This window comes from Triticum urartu, chromosome 7A (genome assembly GCF_056163025.1).
Source record: "Triticum urartu cultivar PI428250 chromosome 7A, HENAU_Tu73, whole genome shotgun sequence".
Taxonomy (NCBI): Eukaryota; Viridiplantae; Streptophyta; class Magnoliopsida; order Poales; family Poaceae; genus Triticum; species Triticum urartu.
Genome location: NC_141879.1, coordinates 118,813,990 through 118,837,665, shown reverse-complemented (window position 1 = coordinate 118,837,665; position 23,676 = coordinate 118,813,990). Strand labels below are relative to the sequence as shown.

The following is a 23,676-nucleotide window of genomic DNA, read 5'->3' as shown; positions in this document are numbered from 1 at the left end:
TCAAAAGCATTTTGGAGTGTTGATTCTTTTGTCGTGACTTTCACGAATGTCATTTCAAACTGAAAAGTTGCAAGCTCTCAAAACATTTGTTAAAGTTTGCCACAAAAAGAATTCAAGATTTTTTTTTCCAAATTTTCTTCCATTTTTACCGTTCATGGGGAGCTCATTTGAGCTTGTGAGCGGTTGGGGACTTTTTGTATCAACATAATATCTCAAAACGCTGGTCAAGCCTACAACAATCTGGCCTGCTAGGACCGTTCGTTAGGGTTTCTCTTTCTCTCTCTCATCTGTAATGGATAGGGCTCTCATCCCCTCCAAGTTTCGTCGACGAGTCTATGGATCCACCTTTCCTTAGGTTTTTTTCCCGCAGGGCAGCGTTCTGGCGTACGCAGGCGTCTATCTTCGTGTTGGTCTTCCGGGCTATGATCTTCCTCGAGTCCGTCCGTTAGAACGGAGTCAACGGAGCTCCGGCGTATATTCCTGCCCTCTCCTTGGGACGGCGAGGTAAGGGTTTCTCGCCGTGCGTGTGTGCCGGCGAGATTTTGTGCCAGCTTCTTCAGACCGATTCAAGGGTTTAATGGTGACGACTACGGCTCTGGGGTGCTGGTCCTTAGGGGCACCTGCACGAAGACTTCCTAGATGTCATCGAGAAGGTCAAGCCCGCTTCGGTAGGGAAGCAGTGACAATGACGCGTCAGGAACTCGTTCTGGTGGTAGTAGTGGTTGTTTGACGGTGCGGAGTTCTCGATGTAATATTTATTATGTTTAGAATGCTTTGTACTTTTTATGAATCTTGATAATAGATCTGGTCCTTTTTCACAATAATTAAATAAATCATTACTACTCCATGTATCGATTTTTCAAACCATCTGTAAGTGATGCTAGCAGTATGGTAGATACTCACTCCGTTCCTTTATGTAAGGTGTATTATTTTCGATACGGTGACCAAGACACATAATTATTAACAAATTAGGAAAAAATTACCCTTGGCAAATTTATTGATTAGTGGCAAGTAAATCAATTAGCCCAGAAAAATAAGAGATGCATGCAATCGATAGAGAGATACTTTCCTTCTTTTGCTACATTGGGAGATACAGACAATCAAGACATAGATACTTTTCTTTTTTTAAAAGACTAACAAGGAAATTATGAAAAATTAGAAGAAATACATCTTACATTTTAGAATTTTGTCAAAAAACAAATACACGAACGGAGGGAGTACTTTCGAAGCTTCTTACAATCCTTACACACAAGCGCATGTAATAAAGGTAGCAAAAATTCAGTAAAAATCCAACAGCAACGCGGAGAACTGCTTCCAATAATGTAAAGAACCTAATCCAAAATGAATGGTCAAAAACAATTAGGAGTACGCCATTTTCAGGTCAAAAACATTTCCTTGTTTGTTTGAACCAGTAGCATACATGGAATCGAGGAAGAAAGATTTGAGAGTTTTTTATGGGATGTCAAACGTGCTTCAAGGGGAGCAGTTATGGGGGAAGCACGTAATTAGTGCAGCACAGTCCGATAACTACCGTGTGAGAACAGTTCGATACGAAGCAACAAGACCGCAAAAAAATTATATGAGACCAGATCTCACGGTTTGCAGATGAGACCCGTTCTGATGGATGACACGTGAGATTTGTGAATGCCACGTGTCATCAATTAGGATGGGTCTCGCGTGAGACCCGGTCTCATAGAATTCTTTTTCCAAAAGACCCACGTCCCACGAGGTCTGCGTCTCCTCACCTTAAGATTTCCTCTGGTCTTCTTCGCCGCCGCCTACTTCTCCGATCATCTCAAGGTTGGGTTTCTTCCACCATCTAGTTTTCCATTCTTCTTTTCCCGTCCATTTTTCACATATGCACTTGCCAATGCGTTCAAATTTCTTCACCATCTGAATCGTGCGTATGCGCTGAGTTAGGGCACGCAGTTCAAAACTCCTAACCGCCGCTGTGGCTGGCGGTGGCGGTTCTTCCGTCGGCGGCGATCCTTCTCGTCCGTCCACACCCTGCATAATGCCGGCCACGAAAACGGTGTCGAGGTGCACACCGGTGAAAGTGGAGGACAGTTACATGTTCGAGATCTGCGGGTACAGCCATCACAAGGGCATGGGCATCGGCAAGGTCATCCGGTCCGGCTCCTTTTCCGTCGAGGGCCATGAGTGGGAAATCCGCTTCTATCCTGATGGTGATGGGCAACACAACGAAGATCACATGGCAATTTACCTGGAGCTGTTGAGCAAGGACGCCAGAGTGCACACATCCTGCGACCTCAGGCTGGTCGACGGCGAAGGGTTGCTGTGTTCCGTGCACAAGACAGAGCCGAGAGTGTTTTGCCAAAACATGGGGAGCAGGTTTGCTCCACCCATCGGCACTCATTTCATAAAAAGGGGCGAGTTAGAAGCATTGGTGTACCTTCACGACGACGGCCTCAAGATCAACTGCGCCATCACAGTCATCAAAGAACCTCGGGTCTCTGAAATAAAACCACCCCCTAGAATCGAGGTGCCGCCTTCGGACATCATATCGCATCTCGGCAGGCTGTTAGAAGCAAAGGAGAAGGCAGATGTCACATTCAGTGTTGCAGGAGAGACTTTCATGGCACACAAGATCATCCTCGCCATGCGGTCGCCTGTGTTTGAAGCGGAGCTCTATGGGCCGATGAGGGAGACGAGGGCACAACTCGTAACCATCGAAGAGATGCGGTCTAATGTCTTCAAGGCACTGCTCTATTTCATCTATAATGATGCATTGCCAGCTGTTTTTGATGATCTTGATTGGGAAGGTCATATTGAAATGGCTCGGCACTTGCTCGTGGCCGCGAATCGATATGCCATGGAGAGGCTAAAGCTATTATGTCAAAGCCTCCTTTGCGAGGATATTAACGTGCAGACCATGGCAACCACGTTGGGCTTGGCTGATCAACATCACTGCGACGGGCTTAAGGATGCTTGCATTGAATTTGTGTCCACTTCACAGGATATGGATGCTGTGGTGGCAAGCCCTGGTTATGGAGATCTCAAAAGAAATTGCCCTTATCTCTTGGTGGATGTATTGGAGAGGTCTAGTAAGCTTCGCACAACATAGATGGACTACTTGCTGTTACATGAATCTTTTTTTTGTGGGAAACAATTACATGAATCTTAGAGAGCCTAGCTAATTATTTATGAAGCTATGTGAGTTACAAACTTACAATGCTATATTCTTCTTGAGTTAGCTCATCAAAAGTTCAATATATTTATTAGTTAGACCTATTTTCCTGTTTGTGACCGGCTATTTGAATCCGTTGACAACCTGAATATATGATTTATCCAGCTGTATACCAATTTCTCTTCTCCCTAATTGTATTAAAGATACTGTTCTATGGAAAATCCATTTGTTGTGTCTAAACTTCGTTGAATATGATACCTGGATCTTTTACATTAACAAGTATAGCTATTATGGTCTCACCACCATGATAAAAACACTCTCGAACATAACAATGTCGCTATGGTAAAATCATGTTGATATTGTCATATGTTTTCTTGAAAATTGATGTTTCATTACAATGAAAAACATAGTTCTTGGAGTCTCGGATGCCATGAATATCCTCACATTGAAATTTTGATTTTGTGCAATTCATCTTTGGGGTGTTGCTATGGTAAAATCATGTTGATATTGCCATATGTTTTCTTGAAAATTGATGTTTCATTACAATGAAAAACATAGTTCTTGGAGTCTCGGATGCCATGAATATCCTCACATTGAAATTTTGATTTTGTGCAATTCATGTTTGGGGAAGCCAATGAACGGACTTCTAATGCAAACAGAGATAAAGTTTGAGGAATAAATTCTTTGTCAGAAAACAATATCCACCAGGGCAATATGTTTATTTTTGGCATGTCCTAGTTCACAGACAATTTATGTCGTTAGCCTCATCAGTCTTTTTTTGGTGATTTGCTCAATTTCTAGACTAGTGGGTTAGTCGGTTTCAATCAAACATTACTCTAGGATACAATAGATTCGGCTTTATTGCACTAAGTCAAGACTATAATAGCTTAATAAAGTTATATGTCAATTGTTCAGGTTTTCTATCTTGCATCCTACGTTATTCATCGTTATTTGCATGTTTCATTCCCTATGCAGGCATATTTGGTGCCATCCCGAATATGCAATGTCTTGTGCTACTGCCTGCCATGTAAAGGAGGTCCCTTTTTTTTGAAGAAAAGACACTCCAAGTACATCTTAGATCTGATAGTTATCAAATAAAACAGTAGCCAGTACAATGGAAAGTCAATTGGCCCCATTAATAAATTGCTACAGAAAAAGGAGATTGGTTCAGCGCAGAACCTTACTTTTGGGGAAAATAAATGTATATTGAGTATCATTGCTCCTCTAAGAGTTTAACCACAATTAGTGTGAGTGTTGTGGCTGACGGATGGGAGCTCTCGGCAAGTGTTGGCGGGGCTTGCTCTCACTTCCCCTTTTCGCATAGCTTGCACCCACGACTCTGATTTTGAAGATGAACCATGATACATACTCCCTTCATCCCATAATATAAGACGTTTTTGCCAGTTGGTTAACTTGTAAAAACGTCTTATATTATGGGATGGAGGGGGTGCAGCACGGGCGGGAGGAGGCCTAGTGGAGCGATGCCTACTATTGAGAAGTTTTAGTGGTGTGGCGCTGAATCTAACAGAGTGGGAGACCTTGTTGCCGCGCTAAGCAATGGGGCTTCGGTGCACGCCACTGCGCCTACGGGGTGTAGGATTATCGTCGTTGCTGATCAAGCATGCGTCACCCAGGACGCTGCATGTGTTCCAACGTGGCGGTGGCCTTTCATGATGGACCGAGCTGCTCCCTTGAGGTCAGGGGTTACAAAGGCTACTGTCTATTGGAGTGTTTCTAGCATAGGCAATGGATAGGCAGGGGGTCGCCGTTGATGGTGTCAGCGGAAGCGAGATCTCTGTTTTAAAGTAAGTCGGGTTGTTTTTTGCGAAATAGTCTAGGCCTCTGTCATGGACGTGAGCCGGCTCCAATTGACTTGATCCAGGCGTTTCTGCAGGGTTGTGGGTCGAGTCGAGACGTAGGGTTTCCAGGAATGGTGAGAGGGGAGAATGACGACGAATAATGCCCTGCCAATCTTACAATATGGAAGTAGTCATGTAAGCTTTTAAAGAGAAGGGTGGAGCTCGAAGGGGCCTCATCAATGATGATGATGGCACAGTGATTTTACCTAGGTCCAGGCCCCAGATGGGCAAGTTTAACCACTTGAGGCAAAGAGGAAGCCTAGAAGGCAATAACTCTACGTCCTTACCTATTTTTGCTAATCATAGAGAGCTACAATGGTGTTTTTTATATGAGTATGTGCTCCCGCATGACCTTGTTCCGCCGGCAAGACTCCAACTTGCCCTTATAAAGGTAGACCTAGGGTAGTAGTTTGGCAGATATCTTTGAAGGACATGACACGATTAGGTGATCCTGTAATTACATGAAACATATCTCCCATAACGACCTAGGGTGGTAGTCTGGCAAGATTCCTTTTTTATCTTTATTTATGGAAACTCTTCCTAGGGGAGGGTCTTCTTGCGATTTCATTAAGAAAAAGAGAGTTGGCACTGTTTATATGGAAAACTAGGCCGAAAACTACACAACACGCGGTTGATAAGGGACAACTATGATAACACAAGCAACCCCTAACGAAACTAGACACCACCACCAAGCAGAAGCCAACGCCGAGGGCCAAAAACACCCAAGGTAAGGAGAAGAAGCTTTTCGACAACACCTCCAAGAAGTAAATGGCACCCGTAGGCGCCAATGTCACTGGTACTGACCCTCCTTGGGACAAAGCTATCACCTAGATCTCACACTCCACCACCCCATCGAACCCCATAGGAGGGGATCCGACCGCGCCAGTAATCGCTAAACCCGCTACAACCAATAGTGATCTAGTGTCAGGATGAACTCTTCAACGATGCCTTCAAGAAGGAAAGAGACTCCCATGGACGACACCACGTCGCCGCCACAGACCCCTGTCGGCCAAAGCATGCGCCCAGAGCCCATAGACCTTCCACCTCGACAAGCCTCTTGAGAGGAGGCTCGACCACCAACACACTCCAAACAAGCCGAAGCATGACCGAAGTGGCAATGATAGAGCACTCGAACTAGAACAGAGAGAAAGACACCATCCGCCGCCGCTCCACTACACTGCAAGTGTCAGAACACCAAGGAGAGTATCCTCGCCAACAGGACACCGACACTACTGCCACCACCTCCACCGCGCCGCCAACACGGGCCAACCACATTCGCAACACACAAGCTCAGATTATGTCCACAACTCCATCGCAACCCCGTGCCACAACCACCACCGCTGACCACCCCGTCATGCTGCGACCATCGACAGACCCCCACACCCACGTATCGACTAACGACACCAACATATACCGCTAACCACCAAAGAGGATGCAACCGGATCCATGCATCAAGCCCCCACATCAGCAGCCGCCACCGACAGCAGAAGTACCCCAAGCATCGGAAGTGACTGTCATGCCAGCGTCAAGCACACATCCACTAAGAGGCAAGAGCATCTCTAATATATGATGTAAAATGTTGTAGGACAATTTTTCCACTTCTAGTGCATGCAATCGATAGACCCAAGCATACATGGAAACCCATGGGTTTTGTTCATCTCCAAAAGCCTCTGAGTGTCCTGAGCATTGGGTGATCTCAAGTACTCTGGACCAAATACTTCTACCATAGTATTTGCAAATTGTTTGACATAAAAGATAGAAGTGCTCTCTACCATCGCCAAATTGTCATCAATGTAATCTGCCAGAACACCATCAAACCCATTAACAGCCGTGTAAATAGCGCCTCCTTGCGCGTTCCACCTGTCCCGATTTAATGTGCCGTTTTTTTAACCGGCTAAGGTAAGGTGGAAACGCAGGGAGCTAGCTCACGTGAGACAAATAGCCCAGCCCTCGTTCCCCGTTTGCTGCCTTCGTCCCCGATTCCTCTCCCTCTTCCTCATCAGCCACCGCCGCCACTCACCGAGCCCTCCGCCACAGTCGCCGCACTCTCCAAGAGCGAACTGTAGGGCGCTCGCTTGCTCATGCCACATCGATCGATTTTATCATGCTGAAATAAAAAAAGTACTCCCTCCTCATTCGCTCTCCCTCGTTTTGTCCTCCCGGCGGCTAGGGTTAGCGCAGCCGCCGCCCCATCCCTACTCGTCGCTGCCTCTGCTCCATTGGCCCATCCCATCACCTCCGACGTCAGCTACTAGAGAAGGCACGCCCCTGAGACCTTCTTCTTCCCCAAGCCTTCTATCTTCGAGTTCCAGTCGGCCACCATAGTGGTTGCAGAGGACGGGAGCAAGGGGATGGCATCGAGGAGCTCTGCCCACTTCTTCGTGTGCGGACACCGATGCAGCTCCGTCTCCATCCCCACTCTTGCATCCGTGGTGGTCCACGGTGCCGTCACCGTCTTACTTGGCAGGAGCAACGCATCCGATGCTGCTCCGCTATTGTCGTCAAGCGCTGCTTCGCCTTCGCCGTCCCAACTCAGCCATCGCTGGAGGCCTGCACTTCTGTAGCCATCTTGTTTACGACTGGTTAGTTCCTGTACTTGAGGGTTCCTTTATATCAAATCAGTTGCAAGTAGACCGTGGATGCATAGCATGGCTCATTGGATGTATTGCTTGGAGATAGGCAAATAAATAAATCCCAATGAGATGTTCTTTGTGTTGGATTCGTTGGATATTTTATTCAAGGAGGTTGTTGCTGGAATAAACGGCTAGCAAATGTGCAGGCCTCATAATTGGAACTAGTGGAAATCTGGTTTGCTAGCAATAAATCTGGTTGCAATGCGGGCTGCAGAGACGGCTGGCTTTGTGCTGCTCTTGTCTCGCTGCGACCGCCCGACGAAGGAGAGAGGCATCAACAGGAGAAGCACGATGCACCTACACACGCTCCTCTTCTTTGTGAAAGTTTCTCTCCTCTACTCCTAGAGCTTCACATCTTTGTCTCTTTGTTTGTGCAGATTTTGTTTCTCTATGCCTACAAGGTGTTCTTCGTCAACTTCCATGGCCCCCATGTTAGTACACCCCATCTCATCTCTTGCTTAATTATTTTGCTTCTTTTCATTAATTTGGTGCAGATTCATTCATTAGCCGATGAGATTGGTTTGGTAGATAGCCTTCATAGCGTTCAATGAACTCCTTTATCTAAAAATAAAATAGGGGCAACGCTTCAACATAGTTGCATATCAATGTGAGATTTTATGATCAAGTCTGGAATGTGATCAATGTATTTATTTTGATTTCTGCAGAATGTCCATGGTTTGAGACAAACAGACACATGCTTCATGAATGCCTTCATCACTTGTTTATGATATTCAGGGTTGTGAAAAATCTGGTCTGCCCAAGCTTGAAATTGTAACAATAGGTCATTTGTGGGGTTAAAAATGGGAACATATTGAAGAAGCAACAATATGTTAATTAACATGTTAACTTTAAGAAATGAATGCTATGTTTAAATCTCATCAGGATTTCAAATAATCCGTCTTATGTGGACCTACTGTCAGTAGTAGCACGATGGAATTTGATATATTTATTGCTAAATAAATTCTTCTCACATTGTAGCTTGACATAGAATTTCAAATGCAGAATCAAGAATTAGCCTTGTATTGGCAACAGGTGTGCTTTAGAAATAAGTTCAGAAGTACTCCCTCCATCGAGTATATGCTATTTCTGGAATCTAATATGCCTGTTTAGTATATACATTTGGAATCTAGAAGCCTTGAACTGGTTTAGTTTTGCTGATTAAGTATTATATTTTGTTAAACTTTCAAGCTTTCCAAGTGACATGATTGTAATCTTGCAGGTAGCATGGGAACACGAGAAATTCTTGAGGTTTAGGGTGACTGTACTTAGTCTGCTGGAATTGTCCACACCTCCTGAAGTTTTGGAAAGCGCCGGTTGTCTGTATGATACTAGGTGAAGTCACTTATAATGCATGCTAATTCTTTTTTCACTGCCTTAGGTTTTAATATTTTACCTATATATTTCCCTTCTTTCAAAGAATCAACATATTGCCAATCGATATTCACTTTTGGTCAGGTCCACCCTGCCAATATCTGTTGTATTATTGAACTTTGTAGTAGATTGTTCTCCTGTTTATATACACTATTATGCAATTCTTTCATGACCATTGCATTGATGTTGCTGTGTGAGGAATTGGGTAGGTGAATAGCTTGTATACAACTTTCTACCCGAGGCCTATGCACTTGATTTATGTAACATAGCAATGGCCTATCTGTATTAAATTTATCTTACAACATCTTAGGTATTTCTTTCGTGTATAAAATGATACCTATGCAATTTTCCATTTGCATGTTTACTACACTATAGTTGTTGTGTAAAGAACATGTATTTGTAGGTGTTATACCATTGTGTCAAAAGATCTAAATTGTATATATCATTTGTTCTGCAGGATTCCAAATTTAGTGTCACTATTCGTGGTTTTACTCCTTCTGGTGTCCTCTAACTGGCATCCACTGAGCTGCTCCGACATCGACCGCAGGTTGGTGTTCTCTCTCTCTTTCTCTCCGCAGCTATGCGATACTTCTACCTGTTCCAGGATTTGGAAAGTGAACTGCTCATCTGTGCCGAACTGAAAAGCTCAACTAAAGGAAGACACTTTTTTATGTGCACATTCTTTCATTGCTGGAAGGATATGTAAAGAAGAAAGAAAATTTACCCCATGAGTAATTGATCAAATTTCATGTTTGTAGATTCACATATAACATGTAGGATGTATTGTAGGTGCGAGTCTTTGGCTTTATGTCTTGCATCATGTCAATAGTGAACATTAATGTTCCTTGTGGGTAAAACTTTTAATTGGCAGATGTTCCAGGCTTTAAATAAACACGTATTATTATATGCTAGTGTGTTGTGTAAGAGATGAGGATCATTAAGCTTAGAAATAAAATCATTGCTCACCCATTATGAGTTCATCATGAGTTTTATGCATTGCCCATTATCAGCGGTAATGTTTTCTCTTACACTAATGGAATCAGGATCTTTACCGTCAGCCAGCTCTGTGCCGTCAGCTAGCTGACGACAAAGAACGTCTTTGCCATCAACTTATAGAAAATTGATGGTAAATAATGAGCTGACAACAAAGATCATGTTTGCCTTCAGCCTGCTCTTTGCCGTCTGCTAGCTGATGGCATAGAAGCTTTGTTGTCTGCTAGCAGATGGCAAAGAGGGTGGGTGGCCACTAACGAGAACGACCTAACAGCCAATTTCTTTGTCATCTGCTAGTAGACGACAAAGAAAGTGGCCAACCTAACGGCCGCCCCCCGGCCCCACCCCACTACCTAGGCTCTTTGTCGTTTGCTAGCAGACGACAAAGAGCTTTGACCTAACAAAAAATGATTAGCGCCCGCGCTCCACCCCTCTCCCCCCTCTGTCTCTCCCCTCACCTCACCCCACCATCTCGTGCCCGAGCCGCCCCCGCCCCCGCCGCCGCCGACCCCCACTGCCCCGACCCCCAAGGCCGCCCGCCACCCCGGCGCCCCGCCGTCCCACTGCTCAGGCCCGCCCGCCGCCCCGGCACCCCGGCGCCCGTCGCCGCTCCGCCCCCCTCCACTCGGCACCTCTCCGTCCAGCCGCCCCCCGCCGCCCGGCGCCGCTCCATCCAGCCGCCCCCTGGTGAGGTTCTTCCCTTTTTCTTGCTATTTTAGTTGATTTAGTTGCTTTTTTAGGTTCGTAGATTTAGTTGCTTAGGTTAGTTGATTTAGTTACTTTTTTAGGTTAGTAGATTGTAGGTTATTTTTTATATTTAGTCATATTTTAGGTTATTAGTACATTTTGTGAGATGAAAAAATAAGAAAAAGTAGAAGTGGAGAGGAAAAAGGAAAATAAGGAAAATGAAGAAGAAAAAGAAGATAGGAGTAAGAAGGAAAAGAAGAAAGAAAAAGAAAAGGAAGGAGAGGAAAAAGGAAAATAAAGAAGAAGAAGAAGAAGAAGAAGAAGAAGAAGAGGAGAAGGAGGAGGAGAAGAATAGAAGAAGAAGAAGAAGAAGAAGAAAGAAGATGAAAAAAAGAAGCAGAAGTAGAAGATGAAAAAAAGTAGGAAAAGTAGAAAAAGAGGGTCGCCGATGGTCGAGGGTCGCCGAGGGAAAAGAGGCTCGCCGAGTGGTCGAGGGGAAAAGGAGTCGAGGGTCTAGGGGTCGAGGATCGAGGTGTTGAAGGGTCGAGGGTCGAGGGGAAAAGGGGTCGAGGGGTCGAGGATCGAGAGGAAAAGGAGTAGAGGGTCTAGGGGTCGAGGATCAAGGTGTCGAGGGGTCGAGGGTCGAGGGGAAAAGGGGTCGACGATCGAGGGGGACAGGACTCGAGTGTCTAGGGGTCAAGGATCGAGGTGTCGAGGGGTCAAGGGGAAAATGGGAAAAGGGGTCGAGGGTCTCCCAGGGGTCGAGGATTTGCCATCCCGACCCCTACACCCCGACACCCCGACCCCGACACGACACCCCGACACCCCGACCCCGACACGACACCCCGACACCCCGACCCCGACACGACACCGCGGCCCTGACACGACACCCTGACCCCGACCCCGACACGACACCCCGACACAGCACCCCCGACCTCGACACAGCACCCCGACCCCGACACCCCGATCCCCGACAGCTCCCAAAAAAGGTGCACTTCATCCTTCTAGAGGCCAACGGGGTCATACATTTGTGAATTATGAGTCAGATATTCAATTATTATTATGTACATATATATATATATATACATTATTAATTAGTTCATGTTATTAGGTATTCAATTTTTTATTATGTTCATGATGATGATACACTTATTTTTTTATTATGTTTATGTTGTATTAATTTCGTTTACTCTTTGTCATTGCAGGTGTTGACAGATGGTGGGCGCGGGTCGAGAGCGCTCCGAGCCTCCTTCCTCAGCGCGTGTTGGGAGGGGTGTTTCCATTCCACCCAGCACCTCCGAAGAGTGCTACTAGACAGTATGCAGACACCACTGGAGGACACTTCTTCTTCGGCCGGGAGACATCGGGGGAAGACAAAGAGGGGCCCTAGAGGTGGGCGTGGCGGTGGGAGAGGTAGGAAGGCTGCTACGCCTTCCTCGCCGCCACCCCAGCTGGTTCTCCCGACCACATGACTACTCCATCTGAGGTGGACCTGTCTAACATGGACCCGTCTCGGACTTTGGTCCACGAGCCTCGGGCCGATGAGCCTCGGGTCACCGAGCCTTCGTCCCATGAGACTCGGGTCCCAGAGTCTTCATCCCACGAGACTTCGGTCCCAAAGTCTTCGTCCCACGTGACTTCGAAGACTAGTTGCCATGCTGATGGCGAGGACAACTTTTCTGAGGATAGCTATAGCGAGGGCGAGCTAGTTGAGGCGGGGGGCAAGAAGGTCTACCAGCGTGGTGGTACAAAGCTCCCGCCCGTGCCAGCGACCCGCGATCACAGGTGGTTGATTGAGCTTAACAGGGAGAAGTAAGTGCATTTACTCTTTCTTAACCTTTGTCCTTCATGTTTCTTCAAATTAATATTAATGTGTTGGCCTTGTCATACTGCAGGGGTTGGAAATATGCCCTTGGTGCCCACATGCCCAACCAGGTCCTTGCATGGTGTGCTTTGCCAGCACAACTTCCCGGGGTGGGTCACGTTGCTCGGTGAGGGTCAGGTTCCACATCTAGCACTGAGCTGGGAGCTATACGTGGCTGCCCCGGCCCCGCCGGAGGAGAGGGTCGACGGTGTCTTGTGTGAGACGGTGGCCGACATTGTGATCCGACGGTTTTGGGTAATTTCTCCTTTACAGAATTAAAAAGCAATAGTACCTAGTGATTGTACTAATCACTGTTGTCTTGTTTGATTGCATACCTTCTACAGGTGTCTCGAGGAACACGAGGCGGACGCGGCTATGGTTCTCGAAGCCGAGTGCAAGCGCCTACTTCAGAACTTACGACACGAGGCTTGGGTGCAGGCTGTTGGAGACTACTATGCCTCGACTAACATTAAGAGGTCCAAGACGAAGTGCCGCGCCAAGTATCTGAGTAAGGAGAAGTACATGAAGGTAATTAGCTATTCTTAAGGCCTTGTACTTAGTTTCCTTGATTTGATTCATAGGCGTAGCGCTGAAATTTCTCTTTGTCTAACTTAGGTGCTCCCGAGATGGTGCGCAGATAGGATGGACTGTTGGGAGGCGGTGGTGGATGAGTGGTGCTCTCCCCAATGGCTAGCCATCCACAACAAGGCCAGGGATAAGTGTGCCCAAATGCAAGGTGTGCCACACCATCAAGGGAGCTCCAACATGTTTGAGTACGGGGATCACTGGGTATGTGGTTTGCTTCACGATTCATGTAATCTCATTCTTCATGCTAGCTTGAGCCCTTAACTAATATTTTGTTCCTCTCTTTTAGACGCAACACAACAAGGAGGATGTGCCATCGCTGTACGACCTCTATGCCATGGCCCATACTGTCCCGTACAAGAAGGCCAATGCATTCTCTGAGGATGACCTCGATCATCCAGAGAGCTTCACCAACATCTCCTCCCACAACAAGCTCATGAGGTACAGAGACGTTGGGAAGACGAGGAAAGGAGAGGACTTCAACCCGAGCCAGAGTCCTTTTGATCCAGAGATCGTAATGCTATCTGGTGGCGGGAGGTACCATGGCTCGGTAGCCATTGGGGATGGACTCATACATTGTCCTAGAACTCTCCCGGAGATCAAGAAGCACCAGACGAGCTCCGATCCTGAGATAAGGCCTCGTCCACGGCCAATGGAGCTCGCCATTGAGGCTAGGGCCCAGGAGCTTCTGGCAGAGACAAACAAGCAGGCGGCGGAGAGGGAGAGGGACTTGGAGGAGAGGACGGCTAGTTTGTTGGAGGCGGAGAGGAACTGGAACGACGTGTCTCACCGGGCCCTATACGAGCTCCTAGTGGTAAGTTTCTCCTGCATATTAGCCAAATCATGCACGTAATGTTCGTTTCATTAGTAACTAATATGACTGACTCGTGAAAACAAAATGTGTAGACCGTGTGCCAGAACAACGGCCAGACCCCTCCGCCGATGCCCTAGATTGGTATAGCGTCGAAGGCGAGTTTCATTTGAATGGTCATTAGTTACTAATATTCACATTTCAGTTGCATCATGGTAACGAGACATTGCAAATGATCTTTGGTGCAGCATGCCTCCCGACAAGCATGGACCGATCCTTCTCCGTCTGGCACTGGCACAACCTCGACCGGTCCTTCTTCGTCTGGTACTGGAGCAAACCCGACCGGTCCTTCACCTCCGTGATGATGGTAAGTTTTCCCAAGTGTTTTGCTTAACAAATGCATACTTAGCTTAAGAAATGACCTACTTAGCTCCAAAATGACCTATACTTAGCTTATTTTCCTTGAAAATGACATAATAACCTTACTTAGCTCCAAACTGACATATTTTACCTAGGATAGCTATAAAATGACCTATACTTAGCATTTTTCCTCCAAAATGACTTGATATGCTTAGTTAGCTAAAAAGTGGCATAACTACCTAGGATAGCTCAATAATGATCTATACTTAGCTTAGCTAGTTCATTTATGACATAATTAGCTCACTTAGGTAAAAATGGCATAATAACCTTGGTTTAGCTCCAAAATGACATATACTTAGCTTATTTCCCTCGAAAATGACATAATAACCTTACTTAGCTCCAAACTGACATACTTTACCTAGGATAGCTATAAATGGCCTATACTTAGCATTTTCCCCTCCTAAATGACTTAATATATTTAGTTAGCTAAAAATGGCATAACTACCTAAGATAGCTCAATAATGATCCATACTAAGCTTACCTAGTTCATTTATGACATAATTAGCTTACTTAGGTAAAGAAATGGCATAATAACCTTGGTTTAGCTCCAAACTGTCATATAATTAGTTTATTTTCCTCCAAAATGACAAAATAACCTTACCTAGCTCCAAAATGACCGATTTTAACTAGGATAGCTCTAAAATGACCTACACTTACCATTTTTTCCTCCAAAATGAATAAATATGCTTAGTTAGCTCAAAAATGGTGTAACTACCTAGGTTAGCTAAAAAAATGACCTATACTTAGCTTCTTTAGTTCATTTATGACATACTTAGCATACTTAGGAAAAATGGCATGATAATCTTGGTTTAGCTCCAAAATGACATAGACTTAGCTTATTTTCCTCCAAAATGACAAAATAACCTTACCTACCTCCAAAATGACCGATTTTAACTAGGATAGCTCTAAAATGACCATCACTTGCCATTTTGTCCTCCAAAATGAATAAATATGCTTAGTTAGCTCAAAAATGGCATAACTACCTAGGTTAGATAAAAATGACCTATACTTAGCTTCTTCAGTTCATTTATGACATACTTAGCATAATTAGGTAAAAAATGGCATGATAATCTTGGTTACTCCAAAATGACATAGACTTAGGGCCTGTTTTGATGTCCTCCGGCTCCACGCTTCAAAAACTTCTCAGATGAATTCGTCCCGAACGGATTTAGCCCGAGAAGCTGAGCGATCCCATAGTGCAAAAATGAGAAGCAAGGCAGGCCCAGCTCCACCAAATCATGAAGCATGGAGTTCGCTGAAATTATAGCGAGCTGCCACCACCAAGTATACCACTTCGCTCCCCCTCGAAAAGAAACATAACCGAGCGAATCGTTACGTGAATCTCTCGCTCGAACAGGTACCCCTTCCTAATTGGGCTGCATCTAGCCGGCCCAGTCTATGCCTATCAGGCCACAACCCTCCTAGCTGGGCTGCAATGTTGCGAGAAGCTAACAACACTTCCGAACGGTTTGCAATTGCTAGGTGAAGTGAGAAGCTGGCTTCAGAAGCTGAATCAGTGGAGTTGAGGGAGTTGGGAGAGTTTCAGAACAGGCCCTTAGCTTATTTTCCTCGAAAATGACATAATAACCTTACTAAGCTCCAAAATAACCTATTTACCTAGCTTAGCTCTAAAATGACCTACACTCAGCATTTTTACCTAACTTAGCTAAAAATTGGCATTTTTACCTACCTTAGTTAGAAGAAGAAGATAAAGAGGAGGAGAGAAGAAAAAGAAAGAGAAGAAAAATTCTTCTTCTTCTTCTTCTTCTTCTTCTTCTTCTTCTTCTTCTTTTTCCTTCTTTTTCTTCTTGTTCTTCTTCTTGCTAGTCTTCTTCTTGCTAGTCTTCTTCTTCTTCTTCACATCAGTGATTTTTGGAAGAAGCTGTAATTTTTCTATTCTCTTTGTCGATGAAAACTTCACATCAGTGATTGCTTATCCTTGGCTGCTTCGTATACAGAATGCATATGTAAGCACAGGTGGTTCTTGTGGACACTTCCATCATGACAATTCAATGTCATATATTCAAAACCCCATCCCTGGAGATCAAACAGATTTAGATGGTTTCTTCTTGCATAGCGTCAGCCCTCTAGAGATGGTGAGTTTAGGCTGAAAGTTGCTCCTTTTTTCTTTTCTTTCCTGTATATCAGATTGAAACACTAGGATTTGCATGTAGCTTTTTTTTGTGAACTTGTCAGGAAACCCCGTTGATAAACTTAGAAGGTGAGGTTGTTCAAAGATCTGTAGTTCACCAGCATGGAAGGGAAGCCATGTAAACGCCTTCTTTTCACTTTCTAGTCAACAATGCAAACCTGCAGGTTCTGTTTTCAGCATTGATCGCTCTGTATTCAGTTGTTTGTCAATAGAAAGACTTCTGCCATTTTTTGTGAACTTGTCAGGAAACCCTGTTGATAAACTTAGAAGGTGAGGTTGTTCAAAGATCTGTAGTTCACCAGCATGGAAGGGAAGCCATGTAAATGCCTTCTTTTCACTTTCTAGTCAACAATGCAAACCTGCAGGTTCTGTTTTCAGCATTGATCGCTCTGTATTCAGTTGTTTGTCAATAGAAAGACTTCTGCCATTTGTTGGTACTGAATCTGTTTCTCTCTCTCTTAAATGTCAGCATACGATGGGTGTTGCAGCGGTTTTGGGGATTCAGGTGTTTGTGTATTGGTAGTGTTTAACCATCTATCTTTGCTGCAAAACTGAATGCTTCTACGTAGTACATTGAGAGTTTCTGAATCCAGCTGCAAGTGGATAGGCGCCAGCACAAGCTGGTCTCTGGCTCAGAATTTCAGATACAACATGCAGTGCGAAGCTTTCAGTCTACTAGCCTTCGAACAGCTCCGACAACTGATTCTCCAGCTCCTCCGCGGTGCGCCCTGCCGGCACCTCAACCTCCGGGTGGTCGTCGAGGTACCGACGGTATGCCGGCACGACATTCCCCGACACGGTACTCCGGAGGGCGGCCCGCAGCGCTGGGCTGGGCACCTTCCAGCCTCTCTGCATGCTGCACGCGTTCTCCAACGCCAGGTAAAATGCGCTCAGCGGGTTCCGTCGCCGGAGGGCGTTCAGGGCTCCTGGCTTCCCGTCAAGGCGCGACACGACGGTCCCCCAGGAAACCTGCAGGTAAGCTTTGATGTAACCCTCCATGCGCTCCTCGCGGACGAGCACCCAGCTGGGCGGCAGGAGCATGCTGAGGTCGGAGCGCACGGCGCGGCGCAGGATGGCGCTCGTGTTGTTCAGCATGAAGATATGCCTCAGCCCTGGGAACGCGAGCGCGGCGGACTGCTCCTCCAGCACGGCCTCTAGGCACGAGATCAGCTCCGTCACCAGGCCGCTCTCGTGGGGCGCGAGCGGCGTCGTTGGCGGCGAGTCGGTGTCGGCGTCGCCGTTGCCGGCGGCGAGGACGAAGTAGAGGGACACGCGGTTGCGCAGCATGCAGCGGAAGTAGCCCATCCAGAAGCCGACGCACGGGTGCACCTCGCCGCCCTGCGGCATCCGCCACGGGTACTGGGGCGCGCGTATGAACGCCCTGAGGTCGCGCACGCAGCGCCGGGACGCGTCCACCAGGCCGGCCAGCGCGGCGTCGGACGCGGCCGTGACGGGGTGGTAGGGGGGCCACGAGAACATCCTGGCGAGGCCGGGGTAGGCCACCGAGACCGGGGAGTGCACGTCGAGCGCCGCCAGCAGCTTCGACGGGGAGCTCCCAAGCGCGACGACGGAACCAGCCAGCCTCAGCATCGCGCCGGCGCTTTCGGCCGCGAGCTGCCCCAGCGCCGCCAGCTCCCCCGCCGCTGCGTCGTTGACCGGGTTGCGGACCTTCCGGTGCCGGTGGCGGAAAACGCGTTCCATGGTGCCGAGCGCCTGCGCCCACGCCCTGACCCTCCTCCCGACCTCCCGCCGCGGGAGGCTTCGGCGGTCGTCCATGTCCAGCACCCAGCCGACGTCAAAGCCGGCAAGCCATTGACGCAGCGCGTCGGCACGCGGAGCGGTGGCGGCGGCGGAGAAGGCTGGGAGGAGGAGGACCATGCGCTGCAGGTGCTTGTCGACGTCGGCCAGGACGCAGGAGGAGGACGAGGAGATCGGACGGAAGCTGCTGGGGTCGACCTCGGCGAGCACAGACGGGGAGAAAAAAGAGACGTGGCGCCGGAACTCGCGCGGGTCGTCGGGGCAGTACTCGTCGGTGGTGGCGGAGCCGTCGTCGCTGTCGATGGAGGGGTCGGAGAGGGAGGTCGGGCTGCTGCCTCCGCTGCTGGAGCTGATCTCGTGGTGCCCATGCATGGCGGCTGCTGTGGTCAGGTCAGTCAATGGAATCCTAGCGTAGCATTTTCCTTTTTTGGAGGGGAAGTCCAAGCGTAGCAGAAGTAGTGAGAGTAGCGCTGGGGAAAAATTGTGGCTAGCGTCGACAAGAACGCACGCGTGCCGGAACGGTCTGGGACCGGGCTGGAGAGGTTCTCCCGGCCTGCTGATGTGGACATCTCTGAACCCCCGGATCAGCCGAGGTGATGGCAGACCGAGGAATGAGCGATGTGTGCAGCTTGTGTGCGGAAGAGATGGTGTTCGTGGCGAGGAAGAACGAATGGATCTGGTTCGTCCTGAAGAGATAAGAGAAGAGAAGAGCGATGGGCGATGAGCTGGTCTGATGCGTGTACCCTGCAGTGCGCGCGTGGCTAGCGAAGGGACCAGCCCAAGTTTGGGCCGCTTTGCCGGCTGCAAACGTTTACCTATGTTGATTGACTTTACAATTTAGGTAAGTCAACTTTATAAGAGGAGGAATCACAGGAGAGGAGAAAGAAAGCTGGAGGATTTGTTAGTTTAAAGCTATGTGAGGTTCGTGTGGCAGTATCACGTTGTTTCTGATGCAGTCACCCGGGTTTGCAGTGTTGCTTGGTTTGCATATCAATGCGTGTCTACGTCATACATGCATCGTACATAACGCAATAATGCATGCCACACACGGTCATGGATGCTTCATTCCGAAATTCATAGTGAACTTTTGGACACCAATTTTGGTTTTAGTTCTCTTTTCGCGAAGGACTTTGATTCGTTACGTGTGCTGAGGTGGCACCTAATTGCCAGGTGAAGCATTGACCTGAAAGTCTTTGGCCTCTTCGGGATTTGACAGGCGTCATGTCCAGGTCTAAAAATTGACGGAGAAATGCGGGTAATATATTACTATAATTTAAACTTTGATGAATCACCGGCCATCTCTTCCACTCCATCCTCTCTTTTGCGAACGTAATGACTAAGACTCTGTTCGGGAATTGTCCAACTCCGTAGAATACGAGAGCCGACGGAGCATCACTTTTGCAACTCCGAGAAAATACACGGCAGGCCGCTCCCCTCCGGCCGCTTCAGGAGCGGAGCTGTAGAGCCAGAGAGTTGCCGAACAGGCACTAAGGGTGTGTTCTGAACTCCTCCCGCTCCAGGCTTTTTCAACTCCGCGAGCGAAGTTAGACCGAACGTCTGAGCTCCACGGAGTGGGCTTCGCGAAGCGCTGCGGGCCTCTAGTGCAAAATATTGAAGCAGCCTTTTGCCAGCTTCACGAACCGGAGAAGCGAGGAGTCCAGCGTATTTACAGCGAGGATGCCATCGCCAAGTCGTGAAAAACGATTCGCACAGCTCGCGTGGCTCCTGTTCCCCGCAACAACCCGCCAGCACACATCGGAATGGCTGGGAGAAGCTGCCAAGCAGGCCGAACGCATCTGAATAGCCAGGTGAAGTGAGAAGTTAGCTCAAGGAGCTGGATTTGTGGAGTTTTGAGAAGCTAGAGAGGTTCAGAACACGCCCTAAATTGAACCATAGCTGCTCCTCCTTTTCGGCATGCGTAAAGGAGCAGAGACTGCTTGCTATGCCGTATCAACGGGACACGGCTATTCTTGAGCTCAAATGAGCTCGGATGAACAATAACATCAATAAAAATATTTTTTTCTTAAAAATCTGATTTTTTTGTGTGTGGAACATTGACAAATGTTCATAGTGCTTGCAAAATTTCATAATGAAATCACATTCATGGAAGTCGCGCGAAAGCAAAAAAACGATGCTCCAAAAATGCCATTTTCAAAAGCATTTTGGAGTGTTGATTCTTTTGTCGTGACTTTCACGAATGTCATTTCAAACTGAAAAGTTGCAAGCTCTCAAAACATTTGTTAAAGTTTGCCACAAAAAGAATTCAAGATTTTTTTTTCCAAATTTTCTTCCATTTTTACCGTTCATGGGGAGCTCATTTGAGCTTGTGAGCGGTTGGGGACTTTTTGTATCAACATAATATCTCAAAACGCTGGTCAAGCCTACAACAATCTGGCCTGCTAGGACCGTTCGTTAGGGTTTCTCTTTCTCTCTCTCATCTGTAATGGATAGGGCTCTCATCCCCTCCAAGTTTCGTCGACGAGTCTATGGATCCACCTTTCCTTAGGTTTTTTTCCCGCAGGGCAGCGTTCTGGCGTACGCAGGCGTCTATCTTCGTGTTGGTCTTCCGGGCTATGATCTTCCTCGAGTCCGTCCGTTAGAACGGAGTCAACGGAGCTCCGGCGTATATTCCTGCCCTCTCCTTGGGACGGCGAGGTAAGGGTTTCTCGCCGTGCGTGTGTGCCGGCGAGATTTTGTGCCAGCTTCTTCAGACCGATTCAAGGGTTTAATGGTGACGACTACGGCTCTGGGGTGCTGGTCCTTAGGGGCACCTGCACGAAGACTTCCTAGATGTCATCGAGAAGGTCAAGCCCGCTTCGGTAGGGAAGCAGTGACAATGACGCGTCAGGAACTCGTTCTGGTGGTAGTAGTGGTTGTTTGACGGTGCGGAGTTCTCGATGTAATATTTATTATGTTTAGAATGCTTTGTACTTTTTATGAATCTTGATAATAGATCTGGTCCTTTTTCACAATAATTAAATAAATCATTACTACTCCATGTATCGATTTTTCAAACCATCTGTAAGTGATGCTAGCAGTATGGTAGATACTCACTCCGTTCCTTTATGTAAGGTGTATTATTTTCGATACGGTGACCAAGACACATAATTATTAACAAATTAGGAAAAAATTACCCTTGGCAAATTTATTGATTAGTGGCAAGTAAATCAATTAGCCCAGAAAAATAAGAGATGCATGCAATCGATAGAGAGATACTTTCCTTCTTTTGCTACATTGGGAGATACAGACAATCAAGACATAGATACTTTTCTTTTTTTAAAAGACTAACAAGGAAATTATGAAAAATTAGAAGAAATACATCTTACATTTTAGAATTTTGTCAAAAAACAAATACACGAACGGAGGGAGTACTTTCGAAGCTTCTTACAATCCTTACACACAAGCGCATGTAATAAAGGTAGCAAAAATTCAGTAAAAATCCAACAGCAACGCGGAGAACTGCTTCCAATAATGTAAAGAACCTAATCCAAAATGAATGGTCAAAAACAATTAGGAGTACGCCATTTTCAGGTCAAAAACATTTCCTTGTTTGTTTGAACCAGTAGCATACATGGAATCGAGGAAGAAAGATTTGAGAGTTTTTTATGGGATGTCAAACGTGCTTCAAGGGGAGCAGTTATGGGGGAAGCACGTAATTAGTGCAGCACAGTCCGATAACTACCGTGTGAGAACAGTTCGATACGAAGCAACAAGACCGCAAAAAAATTATATGAGACCAGATCTCACGGTTTGCAGATGAGACCCGTTCTGATGGATGACACGTGAGATTTGTGAATGCCACGTGTCATCAATTAGGATGGGTCTCGCGTGAGACCCGGTCTCATAGAATTCTTTTTCCAAAAGACCCACGTCCCACGAGGTCTGCGTCTCCTCACCTTAAGATTTCCTCTGGTCTTCTTCGCCGCCGCCTACTTCTCCGATCATCTCAAGGTTGGGTTTCTTCCACCATCTAGTTTTCCATTCTTCTTTTCCCGTCCATTTTTCACATATGCACTTGCCAATGCGTTCAAATTTCTTCACCATCTGAATCGTGCGTATGCGCTGAGTTAGGGCACGCAGTTCAAAACTCCTAACCGCCGCTGTGGCTGGCGGTGGCGGTTCTTCCGTCGGCGGCGATCCTTCTCGTCCGTCCACACCCTGCATAATGCCGGCCACGAAAACGGTGTCGAGGTGCACACCGGTGAAAGTGGAGGACAGTTACATGTTCGAGATCTGCGGGTACAGCCATCACAAGGGCATGGGCATCGGCAAGGTCATCCGGTCCGGCTCCTTTTCCGTCGAGGGCCATGAGTGGGAAATCCGCTTCTATCCTGATGGTGATGGGCAACACAACGAAGATCACATGGCAATTTACCTGGAGCTGTTGAGCAAGGACGCCAGAGTGCACACATCCTGCGACCTCAGGCTGGTCGACGGCGAAGGGTTGCTGTGTTCCGTGCACAAGACAGAGCCGAGAGTGTTTTGCCAAAACATGGGGAGCAGGTTTGCTCCACCCATCGGCACTCATTTCATAAAAAGGGGCGAGTTAGAAGCATTGGTGTACCTTCACGACGACGGCCTCAAGATCAACTGCGCCATCACAGTCATCAAAGAACCTCGGGTCTCTGAAATAAAACCACCCCCTAGAATCGAGGTGCCGCCTTCGGACATCATATCGCATCTCGGCAGGCTGTTAGAAGCAAAGGAGAAGGCAGATGTCACATTCAGTGTTGCAGGAGAGACTTTCATGGCACACAAGATCATCCTCGCCATGCGGTCGCCTGTGTTTGAAGCGGAGCTCTATGGGCCGATGAGGGAGACGAGGGCACAACTCGTAACCATCGAAGAGATGCGGTCTAATGTCTTCAAGGCACTGCTCTATTTCATCTATAATGATGCATTGCCAGCTGTTTTTGATGATCTTGATTGGGAAGGTCATATTGAAATGGCTCGGCACTTGCTCGTGGCCGCGAATCGATATGCCATGGAGAGGCTAAAGCTATTATGTCAAAGCCTCCTTTGCGAGGATATTAACGTGCAGACCATGGCAACCACGTTGGGCTTGGCTGATCAACATCACTGCGACGGGCTTAAGGATGCTTGCATTGAATTTGTGTCCACTTCACAGGATATGGATGCTGTGGTGGCAAGCCCTGGTTATGGAGATCTCAAAAGAAATTGCCCTTATCTCTTGGTGGATGTATTGGAGAGGTCTAGTAAGCTTCGCACAACATAGATGGACTACTTGCTGTTACATGAATCTTTTTTTTGTGGGAAACAATTACATGAATCTTAGAGAGCCTAGCTAATTATTTATGAAGCTATGTGAGTTACAAACTTACAATGCTATATTCTTCTTGAGTTAGCTCATCAAAAGTTCAATATATTTATTAGT

The 23,676-nt window shown here is 47.0% G+C and overlaps 1 protein-coding gene and 2 pseudogenes across 1 annotated transcript; 2 read left to right on the top strand and 1 right to left on the bottom strand.

The window, feature by feature from the left end:
- The first annotated feature begins 2,014 nt into the window (after positions 1-2,014).
- LOC147958427 (BTB/POZ and MATH domain-containing protein 1 pseudogene) lies at positions 2,015-3,085 on the top strand (annotated as a pseudogene).
- A 13,958-nt stretch (positions 3,086-17,043) lies between these two features.
- On the bottom strand, positions 17,044-18,968 carry LOC147958426 (exocyst complex component EXO70B2-like). Its single transcript, XM_087536922.1, has one exon. It carries the CDS (start codon positions 18,651-18,653, stop codon positions 17,199-17,201), a length of 1,455 nt encoding a protein of 484 aa, XP_087393048.1. The 5' UTR covers positions 18,654-18,968; the 3' UTR covers positions 17,044-17,198.
- Positions 18,969-22,446: 3,478 nt separating this feature from the next.
- On the top strand, positions 22,447-23,517 carry LOC125518472 (BTB/POZ and MATH domain-containing protein 1 pseudogene; annotated as a pseudogene).
- Positions 23,518-23,676: the final 159 nt, after the last annotated feature.

What these genes read in the sequence shown, in the direction of transcription:
- LOC147958426 (XM_087536922.1), bottom strand. Translation starts at nt 18,653, where the DNA reads ATGCATGGGCACCACGAGATCAGCTCCAGCAGCGGAGGCAGCAGCCCG.